This window comes from Pteropus medius, unplaced genomic scaffold, assembly GCF_902729225.1.
Source record: "Pteropus medius unplaced genomic scaffold, Ma_sr-lr_union100, whole genome shotgun sequence".
In the NCBI taxonomy this organism is placed as follows: Eukaryota; Metazoa; Chordata; class Mammalia; order Chiroptera; family Pteropodidae; genus Pteropus; species Pteropus medius.
Genome location: NW_024345861.1, coordinates 3684342 through 3697512, shown reverse-complemented (window position 1 = coordinate 3697512; position 13171 = coordinate 3684342). Strand labels below are relative to the sequence as shown.

The window sequence follows — 13171 nt, the reverse complement described above, 5'->3', positions numbered from 1 at the left end:
CATATGAGAGAACAGAACAGAGATCCAGATATAATGGAGTCAAGTAATCTAACAGATGCAGAGTTCAAAATACTGGTTATAAAGATGCTCAATGAACTTTTGGGATGTGTAGAAAAAGTCAGTGAGAACTTTTAACAGAGAGATAAAAAAAAAAGCATAAAAAAAGAAATGGAAATTATAAAAGGGGACCAGTCATAAATGAAGAACACATTATCTGAGATGAGAAGTATATTAAATGAAATAAACAGAGCAAATAAAGAAGAGGATCAAACGACCTATCTAGAGGACAAGAAAGCCAATCAGGACACTCAATCAGAATGGCAAGAGATAAGATGCCAAGACTATAAAAATAATTTAAGGAGGATATGGGACACAATTAAGGCTCCAAATATTCATTTGATCAGTGTAACTGAAGAAAATCAAGATGTTGAACAGCTGTTTGAAGAAAAAATGATGGAAAACTTCCCTAACCTGAAGGAAATGGACATAAAACCCCAGGAAGCTCAGAGAATTCCAAAAATCAGGGATCCAAAGAGGCGCACACCAAGACACATGATAATTAAAATGCCAAAGGTTAAATACAAAGAAAGAATATTAAAAGCAGCAAGAGAAAAACAAATCATTACTTATAAGGGAACACCCGTAAGACTGGCAGCTGATTTCTCAAAAGAAACAGAAAGGCTTGGCAAAACAATATTCGACAGGATAAAAATCCAGGATATGCAACCAAGAATAATTTATCCAGCAAAGCTATCATTTAGAGTTGAAGGACAGATAAAGAGCTTATCAGACAAAAATAAACTAAGGGAATTTATCACCACCAAGCCAGTATTACAGGAAATGTTGGAGGAACTTCTTTAAGAAGAAAAAACATGTATCAAAAACAGGAATAAAGAATGGTAACAACTACATTCCTATCAATAAGTACCCTAAATGGAAAAGAATTACGTGCTCCAACCAAAAGATAGAGTGGCTGAAAGGATAAGAAAACAAGACCCCTACATATGAAAAGGAAGGGGATAGAAAAAGATATTGCTTTGATGGACCTAGAAGGTATTTAAGTCAGACAGAGAAAGATAAACACTATATGATTTCACTTAAATGTGGAATCTAAGGAATAAAAAGAACTAATAAAAAAAAAGTTCATAATAGAAATCTTTTATAAAACCAAAAATTGCCTCGTAAATCTATCATTAGGGCAAATTAAGTTTTTCATGTAGAATTTGTTTAAAGTAATATGCCCCTGTATTTTAGTTTAGATTCTCCCAGAAGCAGACCCTATTCAAGTTCAGGCACAGTTTATTTGGGAAGTAATCCTAGGAAATACCAGTAGGAAATTATTCTTGTGAGTAACTAGAGCTTAATTTCAATAGAGACTCTGAGGGCCTGTGTAAAAATACATCTCAGGGTTATCTCATCTGAGGACAACTCCCATTGTTTCAGTAGTTGAGAATTGGGGAGATGAGGGAGAGTTAATTTAGCTCCCCAGCATCCAGGCTACCAATTCCTCCACTACCCATGCAGGCTCCCAGGGCCAGAAAAGCCCTCAAAGACATACAGGTGCCAGAGTTGAAAACTGGGCTGGCACACACTGAAATGTTAAGGACCTGGTATAAGAGCCAAAGGAATATGGTAAGATCTGATAGCAGCTGCTATACCCTCTATAGACAAATGGCCAAACCTCTAAGAGGTGTATGTTTTCACAAATATTTTTAAATGTTACCTCTCTTTTATACACTTTGAATTTTTTTTTCTGAAACTGAACACTGAGGTTCAATTTCAGAAAACAGTCCTTGAGAGGAGGCACAGGGGTTGAATCAACTGTTTATAGTGTGCATTTTGGTCCACACTAAAAATTCTACTTTTCTCTTATAAAATGTACTTAGGAAAATTATACTGTTAGTAGTCTTTTAAAAATTATACTGTTTGTAGAGTGTCTACATTTGCCTATTAATAGACTTAATATTTGCCTGTCCTTATATGTTTATATGTCTCATTAGGTTAAAAGCATAGCTAATGAGAAAAATTAAGATCCTATTTGTAATTTATTACCTTAACTATGATTCTACACCTTGATTAGAATTGTCACATGAAGATATTCAGTAATAGCTAAGGTGACCTTAGTTCAAACTAATTAATATAAGTGACAATATAAGTGCAAATATAAACATCCTAACAGTTCTTCTCTGCTCAGGCTCGTTCAGGAGCAAAGGTGTTGTGGATTAAACTTGGTCTCTCTGAGACCTGAGAAACTGAACCAAACAGAAAGAAAAATTTTCTCCAATTTCACCTTTACACCTAGGTATAAACACTGAGTAGTCTGATAGAACAAGTATGGCCACATTCACATAAATTAAGCATGAGTATGATGAATTCCACTGTACTTGAACCCTGTACTTTCATCCACAAGGAATATTAATTTTGAGCTCTAATCTACACAACCAAGGTAGATCTTCAATTCTGAAAAGAAATAAATGGAGTTAAGCAGGATCACAGACTCTCCGGAGCTCCCCTAAACAGCTGATGAAAACTAAAAAAAAAAAAAAAAAAAAAAAAAAAAAAAAAAACATCAAGCCAAAATTCTAAAGTAGCTGATTCATAAACTAGAGTTTTAGAATCAGTGGTCTAAAGTACAATCTCTCCCTAGCAACCAACACTTTTATTATGAAAAATTTCAGGTTTACAAAGTTAAATGTGCTGATTCACATAGTTCTCAGAATAGGGTAACAGAGTAATAGATCGATATTCACTATCACTATGGTAAACAACTTAATCCATTAACATCAGCAGAATGCAAAAAAGCACCAAGGAATGTAAGTACTATCAAAAACATTGAAGTATGTCAGGTGAGCACATTAAAGTTGTGTTCTACGATTAAAGAAAATATTAAAGATAGTAAAATGTTTCCATTCATACACATATATTCTATAGAGCCACTCTTTTAAGTCTGAAATAAAGACCAAAATTAGTTAATATACTGGAACAACAGTTCTCAAAATAAACAACAAAAAAAAAGTTCTCAAAGTTTAGTCTTTGGACCAGCAGCATCGGCATCACCTGGAAACTTGTTAGAAATGCAAAATCTCAGGTCCCACCCCAGACCTACTGAATCAGAAACTCTGAGGATGGGGTCCAACAATCTGTGTTTTAAGAAGACCTACAGGTGATTCTGATGCATGCTAATGTTTGAGAATTACTATACAGTAAGTCCTCAGTTAACATCATTGATAGGTTCTGTGACTTTAAGCGAAACAACATATAATGAAACCAATTTTACCATAGGCTAATTAATGTAAACAAGAGCTAAGTTCCTATGGCACCTCATTGATGTAACAAAATGATATTATTCAAGGACCTATCTATACTAGATAGTCCTATACTACCTATCTCATATTTAAGAAATACATACACACAAACACAATCAGTGAGATAATTACAAATAACTATAGGCCAGAAGACTAGTCTGTTAAGTGATAGCTGGCATAAGCATATAAGCTACTTTCTAAAAATATGCATAATTTATACATACAAGCAACATCAAGCTTATAAATGAGAGATCTGTTATTGAAGTTTAATTGTAAATACATTATTTGGAACTAAGGTCATATTCCACCTTTAAAAATAATGTTATAAGCCCTGGTCAAATTCCTAGCAACAAAACTCTTTAAACCTTAAATAGAGAACAAATGATTTGTTATAGTGAAATATTTTTATGGGTAAAAAAATGAACCAAAATTCTAAGTCAGATTCCTACCACAACCTTAGCAATGAGAGAAGACAGATTTCTTCCCACACTGTCATCAAAATAAACATTTTTCTCTTCCCTTCTGCCCCACAAAAATAGAGACTGGAGCTAGAGGCAGGCATCAGGCACAACTGTAATAGAACGGAGGTAAAGGAGGGCTGCAATGGAGATGGAGGAGAGGAAGGACAACATGACAGTTCTAGCACCTGTGTATCTTGGTAACAATACTGTATATCTGTATACATGTCTATGTATGGGGCACTTTCACAAGTTAGATGTTTGCTCTCTTGCTTACAAGTTTATGATCCTTGTAGCCAAAGAATTTCAGAACAAGAGACATGAACATTAAAATTTTCGATTAAAAAGAATGGCATTGGTGGGTGAAAGTAAGATGAAAAAGAGGCTATTTACATTGTCTCAAAATATCTCCTCACAAGATACATATTAACAACAAAGGGTTACCAGAGGGGAAGGGGGAGGGAGGAGGAAGATGGGGTAAAAAAAAATAAAAAATAAAACAACAAAGGGGAAACGAGTAACTGTACAGTGGAGAAACCTGGCAGCCATCACCTTAACCAAGTGATCAATGTTACCATCCCCAGTAATGAGACAAACTGACTTCACATGCTTCCCAATATGATGCACTGTGAAAGACACAACCTTTTTTTCTCTGAACAAGCACTAGTTAACTAACATGACTCATCTGTTTCAGACTATAAGCATCAAGGTATTGAAACAGTTATACTTCCTCTTTATATGAATGTTATACAATAAATGATATCTATAGTAAACTACTTAACAGATTTCCTCAGAGTATCTTTCCAGAAGGTAAATTTGTGAGCATTAAAAACACTATCAGCTAAGTGTTAAAAGCCAAGTCAAATATTTCAGGTGTAAAATTTTCTGTGTATTACTGTTGTCAAAAATTAAAATTGGAGGCAATCGCCAAACGCTGGAAAGAAATGCATTTGTACTTGTAACAATTTCTAGATGCTTTTGGTTGCCTTGTTTTACAAGTGAAAAGAAATTTTGTATTCTTTTCAGTTTCAAGACCTTGAGTTAGGCAAAGATCTCTTAGAACAAAAAGAGCAAACCATAAAAGTAGTACTAAATTGGAATTAATTAAAATTAAAAAATTTTTGCTTTTCAAAGACTTAAAATGAAAAGGCAAATCAGGCTGAAAAATAATAAAAGACAAGTAACCAAATTAAAAATGGGCAAGAGATTTAAATAGACATTTCAATAAAGATGACTACAAATGGCAAAGACATGAAAAGATGCTCAACATCACTGATCATCAGAGAAATGTAAATTAAAAGCATAATAGGTAACACACCCATTAGAATGACTAAAATTTAAAAGACTGACAATACAAAGTGTTGATGAGGATCTGGAGCAACTGAACATTGCTTTCAGGAATGCAAAATGGTCATACGCATTGAACAATTTGGCAAAAAAATAAATATACACTTACCCAAATGGCCTAGAAATCTCATTCCTGAGAGAACAAATCATGACCACCCCCCTCCACTAAGACTTGTACAAGAATATTCATAGCAGCTTTATTTATAATAGCTCCCAACAAGAAACAACCCAAATGCCTATCAACTGGTGAATAAACTCTGGTTATGTCCATATAACGAAAAGTACTCAGCAATAAAAGAACTTTTGACACATGCAAAAACTTGGATGAATCTCAAAAGCATTAAGTGGAAGAACCCAGACAGAACACAGTACATTCTGTACAATTCCATTTATATGAAGTTCTAGAAAAAGCCTATCAGTGGTTGCCAGGAAACAACAGTGAAGGGAGGGAATTGACAAAGAGGCAAGGGGGAACTTACTGGAGAGATGAAAATATTGTGGTGGTGGATACACAACTGTATACATTTGTCAAAACTCATCAAATTATACACTTAAAATGGGTGAAATTTACTGTATGTAAATTATAACTCAAAGCTGATTTTAAAAACAAAACATAGCATAAATGGTTGCCCTTGGGGTAGTGATAAGAAGGGAGTACAAGGGAAACACTGTGGTGCTGGTAATGCTCTATTTCTTGATCTAGGTCATAGATACATGGGTATTTAGTTTGGAAAAAGTCACTGAGCTGTACAATTATGGTTGGGTACTTTTTGTATGTTCTATTTTAATAAAAAGTTTACTAAAAAATTACATAATAAATCCTCAACAGTATGATGTTCAGGGGACTTCATACAAATAATGGCAATGGTTCAAAATAACAGCTAAGAAAAAATAACTGAGCAAAAAAGGAGGGAACGCTGAGTTAACCACTAATTATAAGGGAATTCAAAAAACATTCACTTGTCCAAAGCATGTTTTCCTATGTAGGGGACTTGACTAATAATCTGGCTAGATTTAAGATCTATACATAGTTATATAGATATATAGATTTAATTATATTATGTATTTACTCTCTATATATAATGTACATATGTGTGTGTATAAAAATAAATGGTTAGGTCTATGCCATGCTATCCTGAACAAGCCCAATCTCATCTAATCTCGGAAGCTAAGCAGGGTCGGGCCTGGTTAATACTTAGATGGGAGACCAACCTAGGAAGACTAGGTGTTGTAGGCGAAAAAATAAAAAATAAAGAATTGTAAGCTGACAAGGTCCTTGCAGTCTGTGAGGTCAACCAAGGGTTGCCTCGCCAAATGAATGAATGAATAGGATACAATGAACTTTCCCCAAACCTTACTCAATATAACCTTTTCTTAAGAGTTCACTTTCTATTTATTTCTAGAGATACACATAACACAAATATACTCATAACACTGTCATTCCAAAATTTAATTTTCTACTTGGAAGAAAAAATTCTTACTGACCTCCTTCATAAATGATTTGCCTATGCGCACCACTTTTGCGAATAAAATGGGATCGTGAGAAAGGTGAGGACCAAGGTAACAGAACATATTGAAGACGTCTCTCCTCAAATCTTCAAAGCTCTCTGCTTGTTTTGGTGCTCTCTTGTTTTGCAAAGCATTAACAGGTGAGCCTTTAGCACCTTTAGGAACGCCAACTCTATAAAAAGCAAAATTTACATGTATACTATACAATATCCCATTTTAAGTTGTCATATTTATCAGTAAAACTTTTCTTGCTCATATTTGCTTTCTATATTTCAATCATGCCTAACTTTATTATACCAGCTAATTTAATTGATAGAAAAAGACAAAAACAATACTTATTTGAAAAAAAAAATCAGAGCTCAGGAGACTTTCAAATTAACTGCATTAGAAAAGGAAATCAGAGAAATGCAGATTCCAAGTAATATTTAACATACATCATATGAATTTTTTAGTTAAGCTTGGCCAATATCAGGAATTTGGATATGGGATTAGCAAACAAGGGATGGACCTCAGAGACACTGAGAGGTGAAACAAAAAAATATGAATATAACAACACTGATTCAAGTCAATAAACATTTCTCAAACTGAGTTCCACTACCTAGACTAAGTATAAGGTAGGTGGTCATAGGGAAGGTGAACATCATAATGTAAGAGGATGTCACACTAAAAAGGACAGCATGCCCAGAGTTCTCACCTGCTGAACAAGGTATCCCACTGTGGAGTCACAGGGGTCACTCTCTGAGAAGAAGCCTTTGTGGTCCACAGCCTAGGTGGCACTAGAGGCAGCAGCCAGCAGCTAAGCACGAGTTACAAGGCTGGGGCTTTTGAGGCAGACTGTGATGTGTGGGGCTGATGCCAGAGCTGCTACCAATACTGCTCCTAAGTATCCTGAAAGTAGGCTGAGGGCTAGAGGACTGGCCAACACAGTAACTAGGGATGATGAGAGCAGCTGCATTAGCAATTTCCAGAACGGCAGGCTAAAAGCCAGGAGAGATGAGATAAGCAGGAAGCAATGTCCTTACTCAGAGCCACTCAACGTGGAATAGAGGAAAATTACACTAAGTAAAAACCTTAAGAATTCTCTGCCCCCAAGAGAGGAGGAAAAGTAAAAACCAGAAGAATGGAGTTTTCACTCTCAATGGAGCAAACTCAACCTAGAAGTCTAAGCTATAATCTTTAGACTACACTGCAGCACACATTCTCCAACATCTGGTCTAGTTGTTAGGCAACAAATCACGGATTAACACATATCAGACTGATACACTCTTGAGTAATTCTTACCTTCTAGTAAAACATACTAAAATATATGCGTGGTTTGAGGAGACAACATAAATATGCAGGCTTTTCTTGTAGTCCTAAACTACTTCTACCTTAATGATTAGTAAAGCATAAAGTAACATACCTTCGGTAGAGAGGCTCAATAGTTATGTGAATGAGCTTGCAAATAGCAAGGGCTATTAGCTTATGTGAAGCTGCATAATATGGAGGCATCTGATCCATAATGTTCTGTGCATGCTGCCAATCACCAATCTTTAATAAGGCTTCCAACAAACCAAGTTTTTGGTTGTCAGGTGGCTAAAAATGAACAATTATAGCAAAGATATTCATAATGCAGACACCAATAAATCTTAACATTTTTTCATTTAAAAAAACTGAACTAAACAACAAAACAATGTATGTCAACAAGCACTGCCATTCATGGAAAATGCAACAGTATTTTCCTCAAAGTACAATAAAGTTTTAGCTATTGAAGAAAAAAAAAACAACGGAATCTGTCTTTTCTTTTTGCAGACATTATGTGACAATTTACAAACTTGGAATTATATTAAGTTGTACTTAATGTTATTGGGCCACAGAGAACTAGAATTCATTCATCTTTGAGAATCCCTTTAGAACCTGAGAGACGTTAATATGCAGAGCACGAATATAGTCAATACATTGGTGATTTTATTTAGAATACATTTTGAAATTTATCTAAGAAAAAAACATGGTAGCCTCTTTTGGGAAGGTGCCAATCAAATTAAAAACAAAATCTGCCCTTTGTAAATTAGTATTCCAAAAACCAGGTTTCACTGCAATTGAAATTAAGAAATTCTTCTCCCATAAATTGATTAACCATTACAAGTTAAATTTCATAATTCTAAATCCAGGAAACAATGTTAATTTTATTAGAATGAATCATATACCTTTTCTACTTTCTCCTCTTCTTTTTCCTTTTCCTTCTCTCGCTCATCAATTTTTTCAGAAGACAATACAACCATTGTAAGTTTTCTAACAATTTGCTTAGCTTCCACAAGTTCTCGTTTGTGTTCATCCATAATGCAGTTATCAGCTGGAAGAAGCTAAAAATGGTTTATTAAAATTTCATAAAACAGCTAATACCATTCACACATATGAAAAGCAAACACTACTATCAATTGATAAAACTGTAAATAAGAAGTCTAGATGGGGTGGTTCCATAGAGTAGTGGTTAGAGGTGGTTCCATAGAGTAGTGGTTAGCATATCTGCTTTACACACAGAAGGTCCTGGGTTCAAGCCCCAGCAGAGCCACGGCCCAGGCCCCAGGTGCGCCAGGCCCCCTGTGTGTGCCAGGCCCCAGGTGTGCACCATGAGCGCGTGGGAGGAGACGCCCTGCCTTCAGAGATCTAGTTCTTAAGGGAAGATGGCAACATCCATAGGTCAGGGGTGGAAGGCAAGGGGCAGGCTGGGGCAGGGCGGGGAGGGGGGGCAGGGCGGAGGGGATTAAAAAACATGTCAAGCCTTTTCATGACCATGATTTCTCTTCTAAATAAGTTTCTCTCCATTGTTCTCATAAAATCTGACAGGATTAAGTACCTGAATTTTGTCACCATTCAAAATTAGGTAATATATCTCCTGTTAGAGGCCCTAAATTAATATAATACCACAACAGTGATGTTTACCACTTAATTTATTAGTTTACTCAAGAAAATGTGTACCTGGTGAGCTACTGAATTACATAAAGAGGTAAATTTGATTCCTTTAAATGAAAAATCTCTAGAAAAATTATGAACTTGACATCTCACTTTTCATTTTCTAGATACCTATTTGACTTTAGTCGCAAACTAGTCTCTAGTTTATTACAAAAGAAAGAGCAGTATGTGTATAGTCAGCCCTCCATTATGAAAAAGGATCAATTATCTCAAATACAGACATCTTGTGTAAGTGGAACATGGTTAATGTAGACATTTCATAAAATAACCCAGACACAAAGAAAAATACAGCCAACAAACCATTATTTATAGTTTCAGCTAGGCACTATGGTGAGCTATAAAAGAAATGTTCCTGCCCCTAGAAATGCATAATCTACTTCAGTAGCTAAGTCTAATGCAAAGTAAACAATAAACGGAAACAGTGAAATATTAAACTACATATTGTAGACTTCATCGCATTCGTTAAAAAAAGGGGGGGTGGTGGAAGAAAAGTCACCATGGACTGATGCAAGAAGGTAAGCAAGACTTTCTCATTCTTTATGCTCTCCACTGGCAATCAAACCCATTTTTCTTGCTTTACTTATCTGTCATAAGTCCTCATATTTTACCTAGACTATTGCAATTGCCTCTAAAATCTCCCATTACAATGGGTGAACTATAAGTTTTTTCTTACAGTTCTCTCAATTTCTAGTTTTGTGTATTTTGAAAATATGTTATTAGGTGTATAATATAAAGCTACAACTGTTACACCTTCTTAGTGAACACAATTTTATTATTAGGAAGTGACTATCTCTTCTTCCAAAAAGTCTATTCTGTCTAACAATAATAATTCCCCTGGTATATTTTCCCCATCCTTTTACTTTCAACTTTTCTTGGGTTTTAGAAGTGTCATGCAAACAATAAACGGATTTTGAATTCTGTCTGAAAATCTTTATCACCTTAACAGGTACATTTAGTCCACCTGCATTTATTGTTACAAACATATCAGGAATAAATCTATCATTATTTCTGTACTTTCCATTTGTCCTCTCAATCTACACCATAAATTCATACCTATGTCTTCAAATTCACCTTTTTCTGACCAATTTTCCATGTTCTCATTTTGTACATCACTTCTCTACTTTAAATCTTGAATGGCTGTCCACTCCCAACAAGAAAAAAATCCAAACTCTTTACTATGGCACTTAAGGCCCTTCACAGTTTAGCCCCAACCTACTTCTCCAACCTCATCTCCCCTGCATACCTAGGCTCCAACCACTCTGAGCTTCCTGATGTTCCCCTAAGGTGATAATGAAGCCCTTTCAAACCTGCTACCTTTATACTCAGTTAATTCTGCCTACAATGCTCCCACCTTTTAAGCATGGCCAACACCTACTCATCTATCAAATCCCATTTCAACATCACTACTTTGAAAAAAGCCTTCCAAAATCCCCCCAGACGGAAATGATCACTATCTATTCTGAGTCCCTACAGCACAATGTGAATACCGCCAATACAGTTATTATTATACAATGCAAATATTTTCTCCCTTGCTAGACTATCTATGACTGCTTCCAAGATAAAGTTTTACTCAACTATGTTACCACAGTACATACTGATAGGCAAGGAAGTTAGAAAGTGATCTCAAAGGCAGTGAAGATGATGTCAGTTTTAGACGGGTTTAAATTCATAGATATCCTAATGCACAACCTAATAAAACAGAAATTTCTATACTATGAACCTAGTTTTTTCAAACTGATAGGCTAAACTGTTACTACATTAGAGGTTATCAATCACAATCACATATACACTCTTCTAGATCCTGGATCCATCAATAAAAGCACAACACTAGTCATTTATTATCCAGTAAAGACACAAAACCATTTAAAAAATAAATAAAGATTTCCCCATTCATCCTAAATATCTAAAATTAATATTTTGAGGGGAAGGAAGAAGTATTTAAGTAACCTCGTATTTCCCATAATTTGTATAACAGAGAAATCTAAAACCACACTGGTTAGAATTTGGCCTCTCTCCCCATAAGATAGGCCTTGATGACAATTAAGAACATTAACTTCATACCCAACCTTGAACTCTGTGAAGGTGACAAAAAAATATTTGATTGCTAATAGTCTATAAAAGAAATTCATTCACCTTATAAAGTAAATACAAAGTAATAATGCATTAGGGCTTCAAAAATTAAGACTTGAAAATAATATTGTAATAACTATGTATAGTGCCAGGTAGGTATTAGACTAATTGGTGGGGGGTTCCACTTTGTAAATTATATAAATGTCTAACCACTATGCTGTCCACCTGAAACTAATATAAAATATTATTGAATGTCAACACTAATTGAAAAAATTAAAAATTAAAAAAATTAAGACTTGAGAGCCTAGGACCAACCTTAGAGTGCTGTGTGACTGCCTACTCTTCTCCCTCACCCTTGGGATTGACAACCAAATATTCTTAGCAGCCCACTTGACTTACATGTACATAAAGATCATCTAAATCAATAAGATTAAATTGTAGAAGTACTGCTGCAACGCGGTATAAAGATGAAGGAGTCTCTCCATTTGGTTCCTTGAAAAACAAAAAGAAAAGTTTCTAGTTAGTGCATAAAGTACAACTAAAATCATATCCTTTATCTACCAATATTTAAGAACAACTAGATCACATAACTCTTTGCTCAACAATAAGCTTCACTGCTCTTCTTGAACATACATAACATCTGAATTTAGGGCAAAGGCAATTATGTCAACATCCTTTTTCACATTGGGACATCTTCTAATAAACACAAGGAAAGGAGTTTCAAAAATGACACATTTTACAATGCATGCTAATGTCTGAATAAATCTAAAAATTGAATAGAATAAGGAAGATTTTATATTGCATAATATTTAGTTTAGATTTCTGTTTACGTGTGTATTTTCTTGTTTGTTTGTTTTTTTTTCAAGTAGTTCTTGTCTATCTGCAGTGGAAATGCAGATAGACAAGACTGACAAATTTGGAAGTGCAGAACCATCTGTGTCTGCTTTATACTATTCTCCCTAGTCTTTTAATCCTTGGATTTTGTGCTAAGTATATGTGCTTGTCAGCTGATTTCCCCTTCAAAACAGGTCTATATATATACATATTACACATGAATAAATCAACAGTTTAAAACATGGAATGGCCAATTCCAGGTCAGCCCCATGGACCCTACAAAGAAACAGAAGGATCTTTGAATACTATCAAGAACAATTCCCTAATTTTTAAATTGCTTGGGGTCAGATGAATGGAAGAGTAAAGTAAGGACAACTGACAACTACTAAATAGTCAAATACAAATAAAAAGCAAATGGTGACAATACATTGTGTTAAGCTTCTACTCAACACTAAAAATGAGATCTTTGTAAGGCTCTCCCCACAATTGTGATAGGTATCATGCACTTAACATGTGAAGCTAACCAAACTAATAGACATCATGTAAAAAGGCACTATTTCACTGTAATTTTTAAGACAGTTAAGTCTTCAACAGTAGTTTAATTCTAAATGTTTATAAATGGTTATTTAATATCAAAACATTTTCCCATTAAAAAAAAAAAAGGTGGTCAGGGTTTCAGAGCAAACTCACAAAAGC

At 34.8% G+C, this 13171-nt stretch overlaps 1 protein-coding gene across 11 annotated transcripts in view; it reads right to left on the bottom strand.

The window, feature by feature from the left end:
• Nucleotides 1-13171, bottom strand: part of THOC2 (THO complex subunit 2) — a 99199-nt gene that overhangs the window by 41771 nt on the left and 44257 nt on the right. For all 11 annotated transcript variants that reach the window (XM_039874699.1, XM_039874700.1, XM_039874703.1 and 8 more), the window contains 4 exons: nt 12041-12133; nt 8806-8961; nt 8022-8194; nt 6596-6791 (listed from right to left, as the gene is read on the bottom strand). In XM_039874699.1, the coding sequence (XP_039730633.1) occupies nt 6596-6791; nt 8022-8194; nt 8806-8961; nt 12041-12133 (618 nt within the window). The remainder of the gene's footprint in view (nt 1-6595; nt 6792-8021; nt 8195-8805; nt 8962-12040; nt 12134-13171) is intronic.